General features: G+C 44.2%; 1 protein-coding gene across 2 annotated transcripts; it reads right to left on the bottom strand.

Annotated features, from left to right (window-relative positions):
* Nucleotides 1-13,325: 13,325 nt before the first annotated feature.
* LOC138789571 (RNA-binding protein 4B-like) lies at nt 13,326-26,526 on the bottom strand. Of its 2 annotated transcripts, none has more exons than XM_069968287.1 (2): nt 26,426-26,526; nt 13,326-14,702 (listed from the first exon to the last, which is right to left on the bottom strand). In XM_069968287.1, the coding sequence occupies exon 2, from the start codon at nt 14,657-14,659 to the stop codon at nt 13,631-13,633; it is 1,029 nt and encodes a 342-aa protein (XP_069824388.1). In that variant the 5' UTR covers nt 14,660-14,702; nt 26,426-26,526; the 3' UTR covers nt 13,326-13,630. The 2 variants fall into 2 exon arrangements, with proteins under 2 accessions (XP_069824388.1, XP_069824389.1); XM_069968288.1 differs by lacking the exon at nt 26,426-26,526 and adding an exon at nt 26,016-26,085.
* Between the last annotated feature and the right edge of the window lie 264 nt (nt 26,527-26,790).

Here is a 26,790-nt window from a genome sequence, read left to right as displayed (position 1 = left end):
CAGGACTGCAAGTTTAAAAGTTGTTTTTTAGAACAATTACTGCATCACCTGCCGAACGGACCACAGGACAGATTTTGTATTAAAAACAGCTGAGGGTACAAGCGGTTTGGGGGGGACAGAGAGGCTTTAAGATAAGACTAGAGTTTAGGGTGACAGTTTCATTGACTTTTGAAACAAAACTAGAACTGTTTGGATATACGGACCAGCAGTATGTGTGTTGTAGAAAAGGCCAGGCTTATAACCAGAATTGTAAGGGATGAAGGTGGGTCATTGACGTAGGACTGTTTTTTTCTGGCAAGAACCGCCCATCTTGATCGTGAACCTGGCATCATGGATTCCCTGACAAACCAGGCTATTTTAAACAGGAACGCTTTAACGCTTTCTGTTGACACATTAAAGGGGTTGTCCAGGATAAATGTTTAATTAGCCATGCTAGTGTCTATGCTGACTGGCCACTTCTTATGGGAATGGCACATTTAGTGTCAAAACTGACAGCAGTGCAGAGCAGGCAGCCTTAGAAAGGGCAGCTGCGGCGGAGCGGGACAGGTAAGTATACATTACTGTCATGCCCTCTGCAGCATGGCTAATTAAGAAATTATCCAGGACAACCACTTTAAATCTTGGTGATCAATGGACTTTCCACCAAGATAATGATTGTAAACATACCATCAACTCAACCAAAAGTCGGTTACAAAAAAGATCCTGGAATGTTCTGGATTTAAGTCCAATAAATGTTTGGTGGGATTTTAGCCATCAAACAATGGGCAAAGATTCCGGACGAGAGGTATGAAGCTTGTTAGCAATAAGGTTGCTCCACAGAGTACTGAAAGTGGGGGGGGTTGAGCAATAGTCACATGCACATGGTAAAGGATTTACATTTCTCATTTGAACTTTATTGTTACGTCAACTTCTGTTGTCAAAATAAGTGAAATATGTATCAATAAATATTTTTGTTAAATTTGTATTTCATTTATTGGTGGTTATCTTTTATCCACATGGGGGCTTGAATATTTTTGATTGCAACTGTTGAAATGAGAAAAAAAATTGAGTGATACTTTATATTTCAGTGTATAAAACTAAACCGTTCAGATACTAATGAGAGGTTATTTGCTTACCTTGTGGTCCTTTTAGACGGAGCGATAATTCGCCTGAATGCACGGTTAACGATTTTGAATGATGTGTTTTTAATAACAATCAGCGTTTAGACAGAACGATACATCGTACGGAAAAATAGTTTTGCGATCGTTTAAGCCTATCTCACACATAGGGGAAATCGTTGAAAGACTGTTTACACGGAACAATCTGCAAATTTTTTGCGGACGATCTACGACGATTTGAGAACATGTTGAAAGATCAAAATGAACGATTTCTCGCTCGTCGCTTGATCGTTCGCTGTGTTTACACGGAACGATTATCGCTCAAATGCGAGTTATCGTGCAAATTCGAACGATAATCGTTCCGTCTAAAAGGACCATAAACTGAAAAAGTGATCCTAAAATTATCAGCTTGCATCAGTTTCCATTTAATAAACCATCACCACTGGCATTAATGCCAAGTGTGTTTTGACTAGAGATGAGCCAATCCCGAGCATGCTCAGGTCGGTCAGAACCTAGGCGTGCGGCATCTGATTACCGGTCACTGCAGGAAAACAGGTTGGCAGCCTTACAGCTGCATCCACCCTCTGCAGCCACTAGTAATCAAATGCTGCATGCTCAGGTTCAGACTGATGCGAGTAGGCTTGAGAGTCGCTCATCTCTAGTTTTGACACATCATACCAGTAGAAATGCATGCCAAGGTATACCGTGGCATACCCCCACTGGGCCCACTGAGTTTAATGACTTGATGGTCTTTTTTTCAAACATACTGTGTAACTATGTAATGGACTAAAAGTCTACTAGTGACTACATTTGGTCATTTCTAGAAATGAGCACAAGTCAAGCATGCTCGAGTCGGATCACTCGGTATTTGATTAGCGGTGACTGTATCCACGTTTTCCAGGACTTCCTAGGCCAAGCGATCCGTCTCGAGCATGCTAACCTTTAATCATTTCCAAGTGCATACTGTTATTTTGCTGAACTCAAAAGCTCTCAGTAACCTGCACTTTTGAGTCCTACAGTGTAAGTTTTGTCTAATGAACTCAATGGGCCTGGTGTGGGTACGCTTACATATGGTATGTAAATATATAGATTTTAAAGTGTGGCCCTAGCCTTTATAAAGAAAAAAAGCATGATTGATGGTTTAAAAAAGTAATCAGGGCAAAAACTAAGCAATGTCATGTTTTTGTTTTTTTTTTTTTAACTGAATTTGCAGATGTTGCTGCTGTTCCATAGGTAACACACAGTAGATTGCAATTCGCAACAAATCTGCAACATAAATAGGCATGCTGCCAATTGATCTTTAGGCAATATTCACACACAAAATAAAAGCAAAATACAGCCAAAATTTTAAGTGAAAATGCAGCTGTATGGGGAACCAACCATCAGTGCACACTCAGTAGAGAAGAATGGTGGTAACAGAGTATGAATATGAAACATGCTCACTATTTACAGGATGGCTTCATACTGCCTTAATATTTGTGAAAATTGCCAATAAAAACACCATGCCGTGATGACAGCGGCCAGATGTTAGCTGGAAGTCAATGGAAGTTTATGATATTCTTTACATAATAACTTTTTTTAGTGTTGCGTTGTTCTGATCATCTAAAAAAATACCAGTGCTGTATGGGTTTTTTTCTGGCATTTTTGTACACTTTTGGTCCAGCAACTATGTTACGTGATGGCAGAGGGAAAGGAAGTTCAGCCATCTTGGTGCACACAGAAATGCTAAACCACAAAAATAATTATTTGCACGTATAGTCAAATAATTCATAAAGTCAAAAACATCAGAAAAAAAGCCAGAAAAAAACCCACAAATGCATGAAAACATATTGGCGTTTTTTTGGGCATCCACAACCTGTTTTTGCAAAAAAGAACAAAAAACTTGGAATAAATAAATGAACCATGTTAGGGGCCAGGAATGAGGGAAATCATGCTGGGGGCTAGGAATGAGAAAGTGAGCCATCATTAGGACCTGTAAAGAGATAGAAGCCATGTTGTGGACTGGAAATGAGAAGTGAGCGAGAAGGGAGTCATACTGCGGACCAGGAATGGGAGGGGAAGCCAAGCTGAAAACTATGAAAACATGGTGGGATCCAGGAAAGAGGGAGGGAGCCATGCTGCGTCCAGTAATAGAAGGGGTAGCCATGCTCAAAACCAAGAATAATTGGATCAACCATGCTGGAAACCAGGATTGAGAGGGGAGCCATGGTAGGGTACAATTATGAGAAGGGGAGAATGCTGTGGACCAGGGATGAGATGAGAAGCTAAGCTATGGATTAGGAATGAGATGGGGAGCAATGCTGGGGACAAGGATTGAGGTAACATTGATAGTTTACCAGCATTTTTTATATACTTTAATAGGGGACCATCCCTATAATAATAAAAAAAAAAAGGTTTATTGCACAAATTTGGGTTTTTGGCTCTAAGAGGTTTTACTGTATTGAGCAAAAATACTAGTGTGAACCCAGATTTAGGGTTAAAAAAACACCACTGAAGTTTTTGATCCAGTAAGAAGGTGTAGCACACATTCTTTTAAATTTCCCGAAACTTGATTTACCTACTGAATGAAATTAGCAGAATTTTTCAAAAACATTGCAAGTGAATCTACCCTTAGGCTTTGTTTCCACAATTCAAATCTTCACACTACAATACTGACACAGGCTTACGGCTGTGTCAGTACAGTAGTGCGAAGATTGAAACTGATTCGGAGTTCCTGGCATCATGAAGAATCGTGATGTCGTGAGCTCTGCATTCTGTTCAGCAGCACACTGTCCGTATATAGAGACTGTGCATGTAATGTGTGAATGCCCCCTAGATAGTACATGTTCACAATAGGGAGAAGGAAATAAGCCACTGTCAAACACCCCTGCCAGCAGCTTATGTCCTAGAAGAACAAAAGGATCAAGTGTCGAAATGCAACACGCTCGATCCTTCTGCTAGGGGGGATCGGAGTAGCCCCATACACATAACATAGTTGGCCAGTCCTGCCGAATTGGTGGGTTTGGACAACATTTCTCTTATGTGAATGGGCACCGTAACAATTTATTGCACCTGTGATAACACAATGAAACAGATAATTTATTAACCTGTTTACTCACCTTTCGGGGACTCCCACAAACTCTCTTTCCCCCTCTTGTTAGAACCCAACTTTATCTGCTGTCTATTTCACGCATTCAACCGTGATATTTTGGGGGACAAAGGGGTTAAAAGTTCGTGATTTGTCTGCAAAAGAAGACAAAGGTGTAGGTTGTTGCATCCATCTTTTCAAGCGGAGAAAGCGTGGACGAGGCGGAAAAACAGCGGAAGGGTGCGGGTGAGGAGCGTCACGGAATCCTCAAACACAGATCAGTACACGGCTCAACTATTTAATTACAAATTTGTCACATTTCACTTGAACTTCAACATAGGATATTCAACGACCAAGTTATTTTCTCAAAGTCCATTCATTCTTAATCCATTTATTTATATAATGATACTGATTTGTTATGTGAATACTATATATCTTTGACTAAAAAGAGGCCACAATGGGCGACAAAAAAAAAAAGAAAATATGTTCTCAAAGTTTTAACTCGTAATGGTCATTTCCTTAATAAAAATAACCATTTTACCATGTAAACACTTTTAATGTAGAATTTAAAGTGAGTCTTGTCCATACACACAGTGCAGGCAGCCATTTTGTGGTCATCTTAATATTCCTTAGATTTCGGCCTTAAGGGACAAACGTTTATCAATATTATTTTATTTGGTAATTATTAGTCACATAATCTAATCACTACATTTCCTTAACTAGGTATAGACATTGAATTTAAAGTGTAAAAATTAAAGGGGCAGAAAAACAGCCTGGCAACCAACCAGATCACTTCTTTTATTTTTAAATCTGCACTAGAAAAAACAAGAGATGGATTCTGATTGGTAGCTAAGGGCAATGTTTTCTGCACCCAAGCCCCCTTTTCCATAAGCTTCTTACACTAGTATACTTTTGCAGTAGCTATAAATGGCAACCTTTGTGTAAGGAACTCAACAGTGTTATTTATTGAATAAGAATGAATGGCCTTTTGTTTTCCACATCGACAGGCAAAAGGACGGGAGGAAAACCGGTTAGAGGAGACACGGTGCAGAAAGTTCGACAGAGACCGGATGCAACGTCATATTCATACTAGGCAGCGTCACGGGAGAGGAAAAGCACTGCGTGGTATCCTTCCGAATTATGTTTATTGCATCTTTATTGTCAGAGTCTTGTGAAATATGGATAACCATTGTTGAAAGGCAAAGGGAGAAGTAAGGGTGAGGAAGGGGAAAGAGCCTGAACCGTAGGCGAAGGGTAGCAAACAATTTTGTCGGCAAGTAACGATGGAGGGAGCCGTTAGTTCGGAAGTTTTGCAAATGAGAATATAACTTCATAGAAAAGATGTTAGAGAGCATGCAGGGTATACATGAAGCTTCTAGATAAGTGGTACAATAACCTGGAAGGGCAAGGCATCGAGCCTTACCCTCTCCTCAGACATGTTTCACCAGTAAGGTGCCTTTAATTTTACATTAAAACTTTCATTAATAAGTTTAACAGGTTTTTGTGTAAAACATATGAACTCAAATACATGGATATGCTCTCATTGACCTCACCACTTAAGCAACTGGTTTCATCTTATTAAAAAATCTAGAGAAACCGCTAGATACTAGGAGATGGCCTTCACTAGCAAGGTGCACCCATTCCCCAACAAAGTGACACTGGAAGGCAAAGTTCTGCTTACAACTTGGTGTTTATACCATTGGCCTGGTGGTTAGCCTTCCCCAAATACATTACTGCGCTGCTGTCTAGATGCCGCTCAACACACCATAGTCTTGCTTAGCCAATCAGACTTGACATTAAAGCAGCTGTGGCATGCAAGTGGGTATCCAGATTCTACTGGTGCAGAACCATTACAACCTTTGGCTGCAATTAAAGGGGTTGTCCAAGCTCAGAAAAATATGTCCGCTTTCTTCCAGAAACAGCACCAGTCTGTAATACCACACACAACCTGAGGACAGGGGTGGCGCCCCACCCCACCCCCGTTGTGCGCTGGCACATATACTCACCACAGGTGATCTGTGTCCCGCGGTGCGGCTCTGTTCCGGTCCTGCGGGACGGCGCACGCTCACGTCACCAGCTCCTGTGACCCCTCTTCTGTCTCCTGTGATTGAAGGCCGGAAGTCATGCTTTCCAATGCATTCTTTAAGGGAGAGCATGACTTCCTTCAATCACAGGAGACAGAAGAGGGGTCACAGGAGCGAATGACGTGAGCGCACGCCGGATTGTAACAGCGCCACAGGACCAGAACGAAGCCGCGTCGCAGGACACCGATCTCCTGTAGTGAGTATACACGCCAATACACGGCAGGGGGCACATAAACATATTTTGGGTACTGCTTCTTAAAGCTCCATTCACTTCAATGGAACTTTAGTTGCAAAACAAGCACAAACTGGAAACAAGAATGGTGTTTCGGGAAGAAAGCAGACATGTTTTTATAAGCCTGGACAACCCCTTAGTGACACGGTCACCCCCTTTTTGCATTATGACTTCTCTACACAGGTGTAAAGGGTAAACTGCTAAATTTACCCATTACACCTTACAAGTCATAATGCAAAAAGGGGGTGACATTGTCACTGTAAATATAGAAGATACTTAAAAGATTGCAGCATACATTTAATGATAACAGAGAACTGAGCCTCCCATCATGCACTTCTGTCCTTTGGCCAACACGGGTAGCTGCTGAAGAAGTTAGGTACTGCATCACATTGAACAGCCTCCTGAAACAATATAAGGGGACGCTACTTGTATATTATGGCAGAACCATCACATTGACTATATAAACTATCTAAGAATGATGCATTCCTGTATATGGACTAAAATTGACCCTGAAGACATCTAATCCACTTGTTTAACAATTCTTGAAAAACTGGAAATGTATACATCAAAACAGTGACATTCATAAATACATTTACCTATTTTAATATAGTTATCCTTTAATATATATGTGCATTCTGTTTCCTACACATAAAATCGTAACTTTTTTTTTTGTTTCAGTAAGCTAATGTTACTTTTACAACTTTGTACATGTTTTTATGCAACACTAGATATCTATACATTATAACAACCAGTAGATTTGAACATATCACAAACTATGAAAAGATAAGCCGTGCTGATGCTTTAAAATAGGTAATATCATTGTAAAATGGAATATATTTTTGATATTTACTATTGTTTACACTGTTGTGTGAGCGAATAGTGCGCTCAGTTGACATGCTTTAAGTAGACTACTATAGGTAGAACTGTCCTTATTAAATTGTACATTCAGAAACTCATTCAGTGTGTATCAAATGCTCTGTGCTTCTACCGTTAGATTTAGAGATACTCCAGTGGCCACGTCACTTACAGCAGAGTATCAGAGGACTAAAAAAAAAAATAGGAGGTTAATAGATGGCACACGTTTCTTCGAGGCACTTCTCTAAGATCTCATAATGATTTCATCATCTCTCCTTCAGACATGTCATAAGTTTACATTGCTAGGACCACTCCCCCCCCCCCATCTCCTAAATAAAAGGATCCTAATATATAGCAGATGACTGGACCCCTTTAGCTCTGATCAGCCCTGAGTTGTGCAGATCTGTAAATCATAATGGCGCTGCCTGTATATATCCTATAAGACAAAGGTTATACTATTAGTTTGGATATACAAAATTGCAGCCAGCTGCAATCCAGGTATTATTCCCTTTACCTTTTAAAGGGGTTTTCAAGTTTGTTTGTTTTTCAAAGGGGTATTCAGCGCTACAAAAACATGGCCACTTTTCTCCCTACTGTTGTCTCCAGCTCAGGTGCGGTTTGAAATTAAGCTCCATTTACTTCAATGGAACGGATTTTCTAAACCCCACCCAAACTGGAGACAATAGGGGGAAAGTGGCCATGTTTTTGTAGCGCTGGATAACAACTTTAACAGGGGCCGGATTTGGCTGGTAAAAAAAAAAGTACTCACTTGCTGGGGTTACTGTCAGTGCCCATCTAATAGTGCCCAGGCACAACGTCACAACTCATCTGATGGCTGGCAGACTGACCTGCCTTAGGCAATGACTGGCTAAGCGGGAACTGTGTTGACAGGAGACCAGGAAATCGTGAGTAGCAGGGATCAGGCATTACAGGATGGCAGGGGATTGGTAAGTACTGCTCCTTTTGCATTCCCCCCAAAATATCAATTTGGAAACATCTTTTCTTGTACTTATTACTTCTTACATATTACTTCTAGAAGTGTGTACTGTGTAGGTATACAACCTACATTGTCATAGGTTGTATACCTACACAGTCTGGCACAGAGGCACAAACCTCACGGACAGATGTCACTTTAAGGCTATGTTCCCACACAGTATTTTTGCTCAGTATTTTGCAACCAAAACCAGGAGTGGATTGAAAACACAGAAAGGCTATGTTCACACACTGTTCAAATCTAGTGGATGGCCATCGTTTAACGGCAAATAACGGCTGCTATTTCAAAACAACGGCCATGGTTTTAAAAAAAACGACATTTGCCATTAAACCTAGCCTTTCTGTGTTTTCAATCCACTCCTGGTTTTGGTTGCAAAATACTGACCAAAAATACCATGTGGAAACATAGCCTAATCATACATTTCCATTAGGAATAATAGAGGAATAATACATAGGGCCTCATTTATGAAAACTGTCTTTCTTGCCCAATCAACTTATCTGAGGGCACTTTCTTTCAGATGGTTTTCATAAATCTGCTCCATTGAGTTCTAAGAAGTTCCAGAATTGTTATTTCATGGAGATTTCCTGTGTGAGAAGAGCTGACAGATGGCTCTGTACGTTTTAGCTGTTGACTGTAATATTGATATCAATATACAGGTTAAAAAAAAAAAAAAAAAACCCTGCAAATTGACAAGATCATTCTTTGTTAATAGAGAATATAAACATAGTAGAATATAAGAGAATATAAACATAAACATTATTCTATGTAAGTCTGCAGCAGAATGGCTGATGTATGTGAGATTTCACCTAATAATGTTCTATCTAGATTCTATGAACAAGATCAGGGAGGAGCTCATGCAAAAAGATTTTCTACATGCAAAATGATTTGAACCAATGTGCTCACTTAAGGCCCCTAGATCCATTAGAGGAAACTTGCCACATTTCACTGTCTTTTGTGTATGCAAGGAAAGAAGTATCGGAAATGTTGAACTTCAACGTCTGATTCTTTTTGCCAACAGAGGTGTTTGGCAGCAGCTTACTTATCCTACACATAGCTAACATGATTGCTCAACCAAATAGAGCATGCGACTGCTTGGGCTCCTTAACAATAGCTGACGGTTGAATCAGGATAGGATTTCTACACAGGATTTTTTACAATCCATTATTATGACCTACAAAGAGATCATGTAACAGTAGGATTGCAATTAATAGTGGATTCAAGGTTAGAGGGTTTGAAGTCAATCTTTTTCACAGTATGAAGTATTCTGCTATTAACTGAGGACCAGCGTACCCTGTTGAGTGCTTCAGTGCATCTATATTATAATGCTATTTATATATATAGTTTGCATTTCTGAAAAATAAGTAACAGTCTTTTTATTTCTAGCCATATTAATCCAAAATCCACTGGACCTGGACTGTCCGCCCCTGTAGGAGGAATGTTAAGTGAGATTTCCAAGCTATACTTAAAAGGGTCTTTATCAAGTAGATTTAGGTTGAGTTCTCATATACCTAGGAAGGCATGACCACCCTGTAGCATTGATATCAGAACCCCCCCACCATGCTCTGTCATCCTGCCCCTATCCTTAGTGTGGCCAAGCACAGAGAGTACACCACCATGCTCCTTCCTCGGCATCCTGTATAGACATATACAGACTTGGCGGATGCCACCGTGGAACGGGCATGGTAACATGCCATATTATGGATGAGACCACCATTTAGCACTTAGAGCAGGATGAAACGAGTTCCTGATAACAGTGCTAAGGTGGCTATTGTCTGTAAGTGTAGTGCTTAATACTGTACATTAAATCATTTTACTATAAACTGGCCTCTGCCTTTACAAAGGTATGTGGAAAAGGACTGTCCAAAGGTTGGTCACACACAATATTTAGCTTGGCAAAGCACTCCAACTTTGGTGGGACCAATACATGCATATGCAATGTCTCACGGATGCTTATTTGGCATGTGTTGGCGTCAAAAAATTTAACGGGCATGCTGAAATTCAACATGCCAAATTTTTTGTTCTCATTTAAGATAAACCACCGCTAAGACTGCCTGGCAGTAGCTTACTCTGCTATCCCACAACACATGCACAGAAGTATATTACGACATTAAGTCAAGCATTCAAATGAAAGCTATTGAAGGTATAGGGCCTTGTTAAAGGGGTTTTCCAGCGCTACAAAAACATGTCCACTTTCCCCTTACTGTTGTCTCCAGTTTGGGTGGGGTTTTGAAACTCAGTTCCATTGAAGTAAATGGAGCTTAATTGCAAACCGCACCTGAACTGGAGACAATAGTAGGGTAAAGTGGCCATGTTTTTGTAGCGCTGGATAACCCCTTTAAAGGGGTTATCCAGTGTTTCTAGGCTACTTTCTCTTGGAGACAGCACGACTCCTGTCTCCAGCTTGGGCAGGGTTTTGCAATTCAGTCCCATTGAAGTGAATAGAGCTTAACCCTTTAAGGACGGAGCCAGTTTTCATTTTTGCGCTTTCGTTTTTTCCTCCTTGTGCCACTGTGCTTGCATATTTCCCCCTGCAGACCCACAGAAGCCCTTATTTATTATCCTTATAACGCTTTTATTGTTTGGTCTATGGGGCTGTGTGAGGTGTCATTTGTTGCGCTGCAATCTGTTCTTTTTTTTGGTACCTTGTTTGCATATATGTGACTTTTGATCACTTTTTATCACATTTTTCTGGATTTAATGTAAACAAAAATGCGCAATTTTGCACTTTGGCGGGTTTTTGCACTTACACTGTTTACTGTGTGAGATCAGGAGTGTAATCATTTAATAGTTCGGGCAATTGCGCAGGTGGCGATACCAAATATGTTTATTTTTTTATAAAATGGGAAAAGGGGGGTGATTTAAACTTTTATTAGGGGAGGGTTTTTTTTTATTAATAAAAACACTTTATTTATTTTTTTCACTAACAGTAATTAGAAGCCCCCTGGGGGACTTCTATATACACAGCACTGATCTCCCATTGAGATCAATGCTGTGTATATAATAGAGCAATGATCCATCAGATGGGTGCTCTATTATAATGGTCTGCTGCAGACCATCTACATGGATTGCAGAGCTGGGATCAGAGTCATTCCGATGCTGAGCCCCGGCCGGCTCATTACAACGGATCTCCCCTCCGCGATCGCATCGCGCGTGGGGGGGGGGGGGGGGGAGATCCCCCACTAGACAACAGGGACAGGGGGCACATACACTATTCAAATGCAGCTGTCAGCTTTGACAGCTGCATTTGAATAGTTAATTAGCCGTCATACGTCGTTAAGGGGTCAATTGCAAACCACACCTGACCTGAAGACTAGAGTTGTGTCTCTCTGAAAGAAAGTGGCCATGTTTTTCTAACTCTGGATAATCCTGTTAAGTGAGACACAATTAATTCAGTCCAGTTGATTCTGATATAGTGTTAAAGCTGAGTGAATCTACAGTAAGTGTCGCCAAACCTGAATCTTATGAATCAGTCATTGATTAATTTAGTCTTGTGAAAGTAATTCCACTTTCCAAGTGTTCTGATTCCTGAAGTCTGAAATGAGACTTTGAACTGTCTCCCTACATACTTCCCCAGGCAGAAAAACTTTACTATACTAAATGCCCTTTTACACCTTCCTAATCAGATCTTTGGTGCAATAATTTCAAAAAGTGCATCTGTAATTAGCAAAAATTTTACTGTCAGAGAAACATATCAAAAGTTTTGATTAATCAGGGTCCGAGTGTTCATTTTACCCCTGGTCAGGAGAACGAACTGACAGAAGTAAATGCTTAGCACATTCACCTCCGCTTCTGTGTCACATGACCTGGGCAGACTTCCAATGCAAGTCTATGGGGCCTTTCAGGTTTCATAGACACACAGTGGGGAGAGGAGTGTGCAGAAGGGCATTGTCTCCCCACTCATTCTACCGACTGGTCATTGGTCAGACCCTGATCAATAAAAATAAAAAAAAATCCAAGCATGTCCCTTGGACACGACAAAAGTTTACTATTGATAGGAATGCTTTAAAATATCCTTATCAACTGCACAATGCCCCGTGCCAATGGGTGATGTACAGCTAATAATGACGAAATGTAAGGGCCCCACAAATTATCCAGTGATCGTTCATGTGGTCCATCAATTGGCACTCATTATAAAGCTGCCCTCGGCACATGTGAAAGGGCCTTAATTTAATCAACAGTGAAATCATTAGATTTTTGTTTTGTCAATACTACTATAGAGTTGCTAAACTAGATTTAGCACTAGGCATATGTCACAACTTGGATGAATAAAAACCTCATCATTTCCACATCACTTATATATTATGTATAAGCCATTTGACCTGATGCATCGTAAATAGAGATGAGCGAACCTCGAGCATGCTCGAGTCGATCCGAACATTTGATTAGCGGTGGCTGCTGAACTTGGATAAAGCCCTAAGGCAATGTGGAAAACATGGATATAGTCATTGGCTGTATCCATGTTTTCCAGACAACCTTAGAGCTTAATCCAAGTTCAGCAGCCCCTGCTAATCAAATACCGTACGTTCGGGTTCGGATGGACTCGAACCCAGTTCGCTCATCTCTAATCGTAAAACCAGGCCTGATGATTGCTGCAATTATTCTATAATCTCAGTGTAAAATAGCAGAAACAAATTGCATTATATGACCTTAGCCAGCTAATCCTCGCTGTATCCAAGATGGATGTTCAAAATGTTTTCTTACATTCCTTGCGTCTTATATAAAAATAAGCCAGAATTTTATTATGTGCTAATTTTAGCTTTATACAATCTGAAATATTCTATGCTAAGGTATTATTTACGAGCAGCGTACTAGCATGCTCTATATATGGATCTCAGGTAGTTTACCCAGATGTAGCATAATGCTTACCAAATGAAGAGTGTAACATCTGTTCTTCAGTCCTGGTTAGTACCAAACTTAGTAAATCATATGTAAAACCTATGTAGTATTTCCCATGCGCCATGGTGCCTAATCCATCCTATGTTTCTAATAAAAAGACAAAGACACTATGTGTAATATATATTACTGTTTGATAATTGCCTGTTGAAAATAAGTCCTTACTCTGGAGAAACGTGCTATTATTTTAGTTTCTCTAATTTGTATAGTACAAGAATTATTTCATTGACTAGATTTATCATGAACCATTTTCCCATTTGCTGCATCCCTTTTCTTGTGAGTAGACAGAGGACTATATCCCACCAGTCACATAACTTTTATGTACTTCTCTCATCTTCCTTTGTAAACTCTGTAGAGGGTAAAGGAAGAAGCAGACTGGGAAAAGAGGAGTGGGTGGATTGGTGAGGCTTAGTAAGTTTGGCTGTACTGGCCTGCATACCCATTAGCATATTTCTCGTAGTACTCAGCGGGACTGTAACCTGCTGCTCCCAAGCTATACTGAGAGAATGCAGATGCGTAGGCTTGGCTGTAACTCTGGCTGTAGGCTTGAGATGCACTATACGGATCTGCATATTGTGCCATGACTGCTGCCGCTGCTGCCGTTCTTCTCCCTACAGGACTTCTGTCCCTGTATGCTGCAGGAGCCAAGGCTGCATTGATGGATGGTGGCGTTGGAGGAGCAGCAGCTGCTACAGGGGTAGTGGGCAGAGTTGCTGCTGCTGCGGCCACCACGGCAGCTGGAGTGAGGGCTCTGTCATAAGTAGCACGAGCACCAAGCCCACTTCTGTCGTAGAAGTCATATGTGTACCTCTCATAGTATTCCCTCTCATACCATGAACGAGGAGGAAATGGGGAAAAAGGAGCAGGGGGTGGTGGTATGCGTCCACGGTGGAAATAGTAAGCAGGGGGTGGTGGGGGCGGAGGTGGGGGAGGTGCAGTTGAAGCCGCCACCACAGTTGCTGAAGATAGCTTGGAGTTCTTTGGGGCATTATTGCTCTTGGACAGTGTGACAAAAATCTTCTGGTCTTCCAGCGGAGTGTCATTAAGGTGCAGGATGGCATCCATGGCTTCCCTCTCCTTGGCCATGTGCACAAAAGCATAATTTTTGACAATGTCACATTCTACAACTTTGCCAAATTTTTCAAACAATTCTTTTACTTGGGAGGTCGTGGCTCGGCTTGACACATTGCCCACATATATTTTGGTAGCATTACGTATCTTTGATGTTGCATATTCCACAGTGAGATGAGAACCATAAAATTCTTGTTTATGCAGTTCACCAATGGCACGATGGGCATCTTGCTCACGTTCCATATGAACAAAGGCATAGTTTTTGAGGATATCACACTCATTTACCTGGCCGTACCTCTCGAAGAGCTTCTTTAGTTCTTCAGGGGAAGCAGATGGTGATACACCACCTACAAAAATCTTCACCATGGCTTGGGGTTCTGTTCAGGCGTATACCAATACTTTTACTCCCCTTTGAGTCGGAAACAGAGAAAACATACATAACATTAACAGACAAGATTTTTCTAGGTGCAAATAAATTTATACAATGACCTTCTATATTCTTTTAACTCCGTTTTATTATTTCAACCCAATTTTTCAACAATTACAAGACTTTCAGGTTTTATGAGGCTAGAGAGTTTACTTTCCCCAATAACCACGGCCATCTACCCGAGTAATCCTACTTTTAAGGCGCAAAATGCAAGCTCCACATAGTTCATGTCCAAATGAAAAAGGTATACACATAAATCCCTACAGTACCAAGGTTTAGTTTATTTTATATCTGTAAGCAAAATGCAAAGTGAATGAATAGGGGAGAAATGTAACTAAGATCTATATCTGATGTGAACAACAATTGCCTTCAGAACAGCGTCAGTTCTTCACAATTCTCCACAGTTATTGAAGGAACTTGGCAGGGAAAACTTCTGTAGATCCCCACCAATATCCCTATTTTACTTCATGTATTGTAATTCCAGAAAGACCAGACAATGATAAGATCATGGTTCTGTTGGGGCCAAATCATCACTTTCAGGACTTTTCTTCTTCTTTTTGTAAAGATAGTTACTGACATTGTATGTCTGGTAGGGCTGGGCAATAATAAGGCCTAAATTAATATCGCGGTTTATCGCACATGTAGCCGCGGTAATGATAATTCAACTATAATTGTGACATGCCCCTTTTTGCAAACCACACCCACTTGCCATGCCAAACTGGCGATATTTTGATTAAAAAAAAGGTAAAAAAGAACTCACTGAGCAGCAACCTGTGGTTAGTCTATTATTATTATTTGTCATTATTAGGGGGTCTCAGCAGAGACCTGGACGTGTATATACAGGTATAAAGCCACAACAGGATGTGTATACACAGGGGGTCACATGGGGTGTATAACTATATGGGGGGGTGGGGGGGGATAGGGGTGTATTACTGTACAGGAGGTAGATAGGGATAGGGGTGTATTACTAAACATGGGAGTACATAGGGATAGAAGTGTATAACTATACAGGGGGCACATAGGGGTAGGGGGTGGATAGGGGTGTATGGCTAAACGGGGGGGCAGATAGGGTTGTATGACTATACAGGGGGGGCGGACAGGGGTGTATGACTATACAGGGGGGAGCGGACAGGGGTGTATGACTATACAGGGGGGAGCGGACAGGGGTGTATGACTATACAGGGGGGAGCGGACAAGGGTGTATGACTATACAGGGGGGAGCGGACAGGGGTGTATGACTATACAGGGGGGAGCGGACAGGGGTGTATGACTATACAGGGGGGAGCGGACAGGGGTGTATGACTATACGGGGTTGGGGGCGGATAGGGATGTATGACTATACGGGGTTGGGGGCGGATAGGGGTGTATGACTATATGGGGACGGTGGATAGGGGTGTATGACTATACGGGGTTGGGGCGGATAGGGGTGTATGACTATATAGGGACGGTGGATAGGGGTGTATGACTATATAGGGAGGGGCGGATAGGGGTGTGTGACTATACAGGGGGGGCGGACAGGGGTGTATGACTATTCAGGGGGAAGCAGACAGGGGTGTATGACTATACAGGGGGGGGCGGACAGGGGTGTATGACTATACAGGGGGGAGCGGATAGGGGTGTATGACTATAAAGGGGGGCGGACAGGGGTGTATGACTATACAGGGGGGGCAGACAGGGGTGTATAACTATACAGGGGGGGCGGATAGGGGTGTATGACTATTCAGGGAGGGCTGATAGGGGTGTATGACTATACAGGGAGGGCTGATAGGGGTGTATGACTATACAGGGAGGGCTGATAGGGGTGTATGACTATACAGGGGGGGTGGACAGGGGTGTATGACTATACAGGGGGGAGCGGACATGGGTGTATGACTATACAGGGAGGGCGGACAGGGGTGTATGACTATACAGGGGGGGCGGACAGGGGTGTATGACTATACAGGGGGGAGCGGACATGGGTGTATGACTATACAGGGAGGGCGGACAGGGGTGTATGACTATACAGGGGGGGCGGACAGGGGTGTATGACTATACAGGGAGGGCTGATAGGGGTGTAGGAGTATACGGGGGGGGAGGGGCGGAAAGGGGTGTATGACTATACAGGGGGGTCGATAGGGGTGTATGACTATACGGGGGGGGGGGCTGATAGGGGTGTATGACTATACAGGGAGCTGCATACTGGGACCTGTAGTCCCCTCAATAAGAAAATAAGACTGTAACATAGGAGGAATGGATGGGCTGCAGCAGGCAGGATGCCACACACAGCAGTGTCTCCTATAACTTATCCTGCTCCAGCCATTCATTCCTCCTAAGTTACCATCCTGTATTCTTATTGAGGGGATGACAGGACAGTCACCGCCAAGTGCTGCTATGACATGGCCGCCTCCCTGCACACATAGGACAACATGTGCAGCGCTCGCCGTCAGGGTGTGGGGGGGCGTTCGGACGGGACTGGTGCCGGTCCCCCCCCCCACCCGGCCGGCGAACGCTGCACATGTCCTGTGTGTGCAGGGAGGCGGCCATGTCATAGCAGCACTTGGCGGTGGCTGTCCTGTAGTCCCCGGACCAGACGGGTGGTGGGCGCTTGGACGGGACAGGTGCGGCAGGACGGGGCCTCGGACCAGACGGGTGGGTAGGGCGGACAGGTGCGCGGACGGACGGGGGGAGGAGGGCGCATTCTCACCTGGGCCCTGCTGCTGCTCCACCTCCCGCTCTGATACCGGCGCTCCTGCACATAGCGTGCAGCGCTCGTGCCGGGCCGCTTGTGTGTGTACGGGGGCGCTCTGACAGGACGGGAGCAGGGACATAAAAATACATAGAAATACAAAAATACCGCAAATACCGTCCTGGCTAAGTTGAAGTTGGTTAACCGACGCCAGTGACAGTATCGGTATTTTTGCGCTATACCGCCCAGCCCTAATGTCTGAGGTTGTTGTCCTGCTGCAAAATAAATTTGCAGCCAATCCGATGCCTCCCAGATGGTGCAATTGTTCGACCATCCATTATTGAAGGTATATTGTCACTTTAACGCTCTCCAGCCCATTGGCGAACCAAAGTTTCTGTTTTTGTGCACAGTTGAGTCACTGGGCCTGGTTTTTACATTAAAGGTATAGTTTTTTTAAACACAACTCTTGTGGACAAACTCCTATGAACTCCTCTGATGGGTGTACCTAGGTCCCACTGGTTTCTGCCAGTTCTGAGCTGATGGCATTGCTGGACATCTTCTGAATTCGAAAAGGAAGTAAGTATGATGTGTATCTGATCTGGTGCACTAAGTTTCCCTGGCCGACCACTGCGCCTAAGGTCCTCAACGTTTAACGTTATTTTTTTTTATCCTTCTTCAAAAGATTCGGTACAGCACATCTTGAAACCCCAGTCTGCTTTGATATCTTTGTCTGGGAGAGACCTTGCTGATGCAGAATAACTATCTTGTCTCTCGTTTCTATGCTCAGTCTTGCCATGTTGTGTGACCTGTGACATAAAACTGTCTTCCACAAACACCTTGGCAGCAGTCTGGCAGTTCCTCAATCTTGTTGTAAGCCCTTATAAAGCTGTTTCTGTTTTTCTGTGTTTCATATGAAAATGATGATCATTACCATGCAAATGTATCTAGAAGAATTGATGCTGTTTTGAAGGCAAATGGGGATCAGACCAAATATTGATCTGATTTAGATTTCTCTTGTGTTCACCTTGCATTTTGTTAATTGATAAAAAAAAATATAAACACTTAGGACACTCTTTTCAGAAGTGTATTATGGAGACTTTTTTCCACACCTGCCTAAAACTTTTATAGTCTAGGGCGTATTTCCGGATGTATGGTGTACCGGCCATAAAGTGGCACACTTTGCCCATAGCCACGAATGTTCAATAACATTAGCCATATGGCATTTTTTTTCTCAGTGAATCACTATATAGGGAAGTGCAGTTTACTGCTACTGCACTGTACTGTTTAAAATAAAAGGTATCCTGAGGGTGGAGGCCAAAATGGAATAGGGGTCTATGAATACATTCAGCATATGGACTAAGTCTAGAGAAGAGCAAATCTGGAGCCCTAAGTCTGCCTGGAAAACATGAATACAGCCATAGGTCGTAGGCTGTATCCATGTTTTCCAGGACTCCTTAGGGAAGCATCCAACAACTTCAGTAATCAAATTCCTCATTCTGGAGTTCGGACAAACCAGAGCATGCTCAAGAGTCACTCATCACTAAAGGCCCTATTACACGGAACGATTATCAGCCGCTACACGTGTAATAGGCAACGATCAGCCGATATGAACGATGTTGGCTAATCATTGCAGTCGTTTGTCTTTCAACATTGTTGAAAGACAACAACTCATATAGCAACGATCTTCTGCCGTCGCCCAGTGGAAGAGCAGCAGCGGCAGCAGACCGTTGCTATATGCTATGGGCTGCCCAGACATTCTAGCAGTCACCCGGGCAGCCCCCCCCCCCATACCTCCCCGCTGCCCCTCAGACTTACCCTCTTGTGCTGCCACGTGTAGTAGCTGACAGCGCTCATTTGCTCCTCATAGTCGCCCTGTGTAATAGGGGTTTAAGGGCCCTATTACAAGGGACGATTATCGTGAGAAAAATCATTATATCGTTCGAAATTAAGTGATAATTGTTCTGTGTAATTTCAGGCAACGATCGAAAAATTGTTCTTGCGTCTTTCATTGTTGATTTAGATCTGAACCTAAAATCATTGTTAATCGTTCGCTGTAATTTTACATTTGTTCGCTTAATTTCCGCATTTGTTCACTAAACGTTCAGTGTAATTGCACATTGTTCATTGTTTTGCTGGGATCAGATGCAGTAAACGATCATAGTAACAATCGTAACTAACGACTATCGTTTTGTGTAATATGGTGAACGATTTTAGATTAAGGATAAACAATTTAATTTGCAATCGTTTATCTTTAGTAGTTAAAAAATTGCTTAGTGTAATAGGACCCTAAGGCAGAGTTCACACAGCATTTTTGCTGTCCATTCAATGGATGTGTTTAATGGGGAAAAACATTGAAAAACTGATTAAAAAACAGATGGATTTGTGAGCATCTTTTTGGATCAGTTTTTCTATTTACATAATTATAATCAGTGATTTCCTTTGGCCATCAGACTTGTCTTCGCTCATTTGCATACTGTGCATGCAGCTGAGCCGACAGCTAGATCTCTGCGACGGGACCGGCTCTGGGAGCGAGATACGCTGGAGCTGGTATGTATACAGGGCCCTGTCCAGGGGTGGGGTGGGTTCGGAGAGGGTTGCCTGGGGTAACAGGTTCTCTTTAATCAGTTTGAAGTCTGAGTGTTCAGACTGTGCGTGATCGAGAGAACAAGCCGGAAAAAGTTACTCTCTTCTCTCCTGTCTCTGGGTCACGTGAGGAGAAGGCCACATACTGGAAGTCAATGGGGCACATAGACATACAGCAGGGAGCGGATTGCGCAGCACCTCATTCTGCTGATCGATCAGGGTCAAACCCTGGCTGGTAAAAACTTTTATCATGTCTCTCTAACATGTCAAAAGTTTTTTCTCATGACAGGTACACTTTAAAGGGAACCTGTCACCCCCCCGTGCCGGGGTGACAGGCTCCCGACCCCCCGCTGGAGCACCCTATACTCACTTGATCCCGCCGGGTCCTGCTTCTGGAGGTGGTCGGGTGACTGAGATATGAGCGCCCGAAGCCCGGCCCGCACGCTCCTCAGATGAGTCCAACGCTCATAGAGAATGACGGAGCGTCGGACTCGCCTGTCATTCTCTATGAGCGTTGGACTCATCTGAGGAGCGCGCGCGTCGGGCTTCGGGCGCTCATATCTCAGTCACCCGACAACCTCCAGAAGCGGGACCCGGGGGGGGTGAAAGGTCCATTTTAAATTAAACACTGTCCAGTGTAGAACCTTGATAAAAATAATAATCCAATGGGGGGGGGCTCAGCTACTAATAGATGTAAATGTAAGTCTGGTCTATAATTGAGACTCAGCATAAAATGAAGAGGAAAAAGTATTTATTACATGACTCAACCATTTATGAGAATGATATGAACTGACAGAGAACTAATGTAAATGACTGACGCAGAGGCAAAAACATATAGATGTTCATGAAAAGCATTACCCAACAAAGACAGACTCATCTCCAATACCCAAAGCTTCAAATGCGGCCTCAAAACCCATCTCTTCTATCGGGCTTATCAGCTTCCTAAATTTGGTCACTACTGTACTTTTTACTGTATAGGGAAGCATATTTGACAACCCTTCTATACATAGGCACACAGTAAAAACGCAATCCTGCAACTGAACACAGTCTGAACAAAGCCATAGACACACAGACCATCATCCTCTGACATATCCCAGTAAATAGCTTCACACGTACCGTATTGCAGCAGATTTTCTGCTGCGGATTTGCAGCAGATTTGACTAAATAAATGAACACAGCATTAAATCCGCACTGTTAAATCTGCTGCAGATCTGCAACAGATTTAGTGGTGCATATTTTATGCTGTGTTCCTTAATTTAGTCAAATTTGCTGCGAATCCGCAGCAGAAAATCTGCTGCAATGCGGTACATGTGAAGCTACCCTTAAAGTGATTGTCACCCCCTTAATCTTTGTGTGATTCGATGCTGCACATTCAATATATATATGTATAACTCTTGTCTGGGTCTTCCTTCGTCTTTAAAATCGCTTAATTTCTTTCTTTTTTTTTTTTTTTAATTTAAAGTTTTTTATTTTCAAAGACAAGAAAAGAGAGTATACAATACAAATGGGAACTCGGGACGGCAAGTCCCTCTGGGGGGAAGGGGTAAATACAAGGAATGATGTAAATGCACAGAATGCAATCGTAATCGTGAACTGTAACAAAGAACAGTAGGAATGTCAACATCCGTAACATGACCAGAAAAAACGGGATCAAAATCGCTTAATTTCATGGACAGCTTCATTTGGTGGACAGTGTCACCTAGGCGGGGCTTCGTCTAGCCTAGGTGACACTGTCCACTGATAAAATTAAGTCACTGTCGTTAAATTTTTTTTTTTTTGCAGAAATCAATAGTCCAGGCGATTTTAAGAAACTTTGTAATTGGGTTTAGTAGGCAAATATGCCATTATCTGCATTTAAAAAGCCTTTTCCCAGGTCCCCCCCTCCTCTCTTTTCTGTCATCCACTCCTTAGAATCAGGAAATCTCAATCAGACGCGTCCTGTCTGTGTTATGGAGAGGGGAGGGGGAAAAGAGACAGAGGAGAAACAGAGAACAAAGGATTACTCAGCGGGGGAGCTTTTCAGAGTGCTTTTCAAAAGTCACATAGGTCAGTGGTGACATCAGAGGAGAGAGGACAGAAGGTAATGTAGCTTTTAAATGACTCTTTGTTGTCATGTTTTGGTGTCTCTTTTCCCTTTCTCCATAGGAGAACAATAAAGACAGGGGGGAGAGCTTCAAACTACTTTTTCATGATAAAAAAAATTTCTTCGGCTTATAAACTCAATTACAAAGTTTCTTAAAATCGCCTGGACTATTGATTTCTGCAAAAAAAAAATTTCATGACAGTGACACTTTAAGCGATTTTAGAGCATAAAGAAGATACAGACCAGTGTTATACAGATATATATATTAAATGTGCAGCATCTAAGCTTGTGGATGGTGTGAAGAACCACACATAGAGTAAGTGTATGTTCACACTGAGTAAAATCGGCATGGAGAGCAGGCAGGATTCTGCGGCGGAGAGCTCTGCCACGGAATTTCAGCAATATTACTCAGTGTGGACATACCCTAAGGGTGAGAATATCACTTTCAGTCAAACAAAAATGTCAGAGAAGATACAAATGTAAACACCCTATGAGGTTATTTGAGGAAACAGGATAGGGATTCCCTCTCTAGCTGGAGCAATGAGCCCCTTGTTCGTGCTCTGGAGTACTAGTAAGTCTATTGAAATCAATAAATGCCCCATTGATTTCAGTGCAACATTTCAATTGGTCAGCTGCATCACAACAAGCAATAAGCTAGTCACCCGAGAGCCTGGCCAAGGAAGAGAGATGGCCCAAAACACATATCACACAATGGATCTCAGATATCAGGATAGAAAGTCTGTGTAGTTTTGTAGCACTAACAGTACAGAGGATTAATCCCTTCATATCAAGATTTACCTGTCAGGAGCTTGGGTAAACTATGTAACAATACCTATAGAAGATATAATGGGTTTCCAAAAAAAAAAAAAACTTGGGGACTTATATATTACAGGGAAATGCCTGACATAAAAAAACTGACACGTGTATACACTCCGGTTGGGATTCTCTCTGACTTTAATGCAATGTATCTTTTCTATTATTTGCAACAACGGCCGTGATTAATAGAAAAGATACGTTGTGTGAACATAGCCTTATGCTGCGTTTACACGGAGCGATTATCGTGCGAATTCGCACGATAATGGTCGAATTCGAACGATAATCGTACGTGTAAACGCAGCAAACGCAAAAAAATCACAGATCGTACCATGTGAACAGTCGTTCGGCGATTTAAGCAATGTGTGAGCTAAAAAAGGAAATGCCTCCAAACCTAGCTGGTCTTACTCATAAAGTCCCCCTGAGTATTTTGAGCCGTCTCCCATCTTTCCAGCTGCTGCCTTTCCCGAGTTACAAGTTTCTCTGGTCTATATGGTCTAGATCAGTGCTTCTCAATTCCAGTCCTCAGGCCTCACCAACAGGTCATGTTTTGCGGATTTCCCATACAAAGAGCAGCTGTGGTAATACCTGATTCCCTGAGTATAATTATATCACCTGTGAAATACTAAGGAAATCCTCAAAACATGACCTGTTGGTGAGGCCCGAGGACTGGAATTGAGAAGCACTGATCTAGATGGTCTATATTCAAGATAGGAAACTACATTACATTTCATGCAATGCTTATGCCTGATGATGGCGATGTAGCAGAGCCGAGATGGTGATCTTGATGATGCAGCAGAGCTAAGATGGTGAAGATGCATCAGAGCTGCACTGTTGGCGTCCAGAGGTGGGGGGGCTGCAGAGGGGCCGCAGGTGAGTTCGCATGGGGGTGGGACTGGGGGGCCGCACGCACTGGAGCGTCGTGGGCTGTGGGCGGCCACCGGGTAAAGGGGGCAATACACGGTGCGGGTGAGCTCACACGGGGGGGGGGGGGGGGGGTTACATACATAATGCTGTGTGTGTGTTGGGGGGGGGGAAACATGGTGAGCCGCGGGTGGGGGATGCACGGTGCTGTTGAGCTCCGGGGAGGGGGATACACAGTGGGGTGAGATCAAGGTGGGGGGGGGTGTGGTGTGAATGGGGTTACACAGTGTGTGTGTGTGGGCGGGGGGCTGCTGTCAGAAAGGCAGACAGCTGCAGCTGTCAGCTTCTCACTGTCCTCCCTCACTTCAGTGGACTGGGTTAGAAGCGCTAACCCAGCCTATTGAAGAGATGGAGGCAACGTGATGCCGACACGGAAGGTGGGGTCCAGGAGCAGGGAGTGGTGTCGGGTTGGACTGAGATGTGATGATTCTACGTGTTTGGTGGGGGTGAGGGCACCTAGATAACAGCAAAACTGTGCAGAAACCATAATACATTGATATTGGCAAGATGGAAAGCTATGGGTGGGCAACGTATTAATGCAAAAATAATTTTGGGGAGAATACCCCTTTAAACTTTCAGGATCAAACCAAAGTCTGTTCAGTAACTGCAGGCAGGTGAGAGCTGTGACATACATCTGGTACCTGCTGCATATCATGCAGATTCAGCTCCTGGGCCTGTTCTATATGCAATGACTGCTGAGCTGCCGTAGAAAAAAGGTATATTGGCGATTATTAGGAGGTTAAAGGGAACCTGTAAGAGTAAAAATGCACCCAATCTGCATGCATCATGTTACAGAGCAGGAGGATATGTGTGTGTATATTTAGCTTTGTGGGTGATGTTCCAGGACTTGTTATCTATTCTAATAAATCTCTGCTCTGGACTAAGTGGTCACAGGGGCGGTCCAAGTGATTGACGCATATTTCAGGGTAAGTAGAAAAAGCTGTCAAACACTCACTTGACTCCTTGGGCTATACTGTGCAAAGAAGTCAAGTGGGCGTCTTACAGGTCTCGCTACACGCTCGCCTATACACACAGATAGGACGTCTACATGACTACAGATGAGAATGAGTGGAGAGTTACATAAATACAAGACAAGTTATTCTGGAACTTTCCCCACAATATATTAGTCATCCCCCCCTGCTGTATACCATGCTGCCTGCGGATTGAGTTGTATTTGCTATGTAACAGGTTCCCTCTCACGGGATATAGAAGACAAGCAGCTGATGGGTGGGGGTCTGACTGCCAAGACCCCCCAAAAATCACAAGTATAGAGGTCAGTCCTCTGGTAACATGGAAGCTGAGCTGTGAGTTCTTGCTATGGGCACATCAGACCACTGTTTGGCCTATATTACTCAATGGCAGTGGTGGCGAGCACACAGGGGGCCATTCACCTGTTCTGGTGGAGGTCCCAGCACTGGACCCCCACCCCATCCATGAGGTAACCCCTCCCACTCCTTCCAGGCAGTGTTGTCATGCCCCCAGGCAGTCCCCCTGGCTATGACATGGCTCTGTGGCCCCCCACTGATCAGTTACCCCCCCCATCCATGAGATGACCCCTCCCACTCCTGCCAGGCAGTGTTGCCATGACCCCCAGGCAGTCCCCTGGCTATGACATGGCCCCCCATTGATCAGTTAGTTACCCCCATCCATGAGATAACCCCTCCCACTCCTTCCAGGCAGTGTTGCCATGACCCCCAAGCAGTCCCTCTGGCTATGACATGGCTCTGTGGCCCCCCACTGATCAGTTAGTTACCCCCATCCATGAGATAGCCCCTCCCACTCCTTCCAGGCAGTGTTGCCATGACCCCCAGGCAGTCCCCCTGGCTATGACATGGCTCTGTGGCCCCCCACTGATCAGTTACCCCCCATCCATGAGATAACCCCACCCACTCCTTCCAGGCAGTGTTGCCATGACCCCCAGGCAGTCCCCCTGGCTATGACATGGCTCTGTGGCCCCCCACTGATCAGTTACCCCCCATCCATGAGATAACCCCACCCACTCCTTCCAGGCAGTGTTGCCATGACCCCCAGGCAGTCCCCCTGGCTATGACATGGCTCTGTGGCCCCCCACTGATCAGTTACCCCCCATCCATGAGATAACCCCACCCACTCCTTCCAGGCAGTGTTGCCATGACCCCCAGGCAGTCCCCTGGCTATGACATGGCCCCCCCCAGGTGGCAGTGGTTACACAGGGGCCTCCTTCCTCCATTTGCAGCTTGTGACCTACTTTCCGTCACTCGGTAACACATGGCCGGCACACGGGGGGCTCCTCTCCATCCAGAACAATAGGCAGTAGGAGGGGCGGTGGTCTCCCGGGGAGCCCCTCACAGACACACCCTGGCTGACATGTGACTGGCCCTGTAACCTCTGCTGCCTCCCCTCCCCCCGCCAGGTGGCCGCCATCTCCCCGCCCCCCTTTGTTCTCTCCATCCTAAGTTTTGTGCTCTCCTCCCGCCGCCCCGATCCCCCTCTGCCCCTCCAGTCTGCCAGCTCGGCGCCTTCTTTGTGTCTCGTGCATTTCCTCCTGCCCGGAGCGCTGCTCGGCCCCAGTCCACACCTAGTCCATCCATCCGCACGCGGCTTCATGCGCTCTCCTCCCCAGTGACGGGAACATGGCTGCCCCCCAGGATCACTCACCCGCTCCTCCGCTCCCCTTCCACTCAACGATTCCACACAATCCGACACACAAAAGATGGCCGGGCAGCCTGGTCACACGCCGGCAACGCTGCATCACCATGGCAACGCTCAGCCAATCACAGCTCGCCGGTACCCGGCTGATGGACGCCGCGCGACCTCATTGATTCCTCTATTTACTTCACCAGCAACGCGCGGCGTGAAGCCAAAACCGCACTCCCGGCCACGGTCATGTGACTGGGGCCCCGGGCGGGATACCGAGCGCAGCCGCTTAGTTACCTCAGGAAATAAACTTTATTATACTTTGTGCCGTAATAATTACGGGGGTTCTCTATTTAAATCCAGTGGGCCGATATACGGCTCACACA

This window comes from Dendropsophus ebraccatus, chromosome 4 (assembly GCF_027789765.1).
Source record: "Dendropsophus ebraccatus isolate aDenEbr1 chromosome 4, aDenEbr1.pat, whole genome shotgun sequence".
Taxonomy (NCBI): Eukaryota; Metazoa; Chordata; class Amphibia; order Anura; family Hylidae; genus Dendropsophus; species Dendropsophus ebraccatus.
The sequence above is the reverse complement of the archived record's forward strand: the minus strand, read 5'-3'. Positions and strand labels throughout refer to the sequence as shown.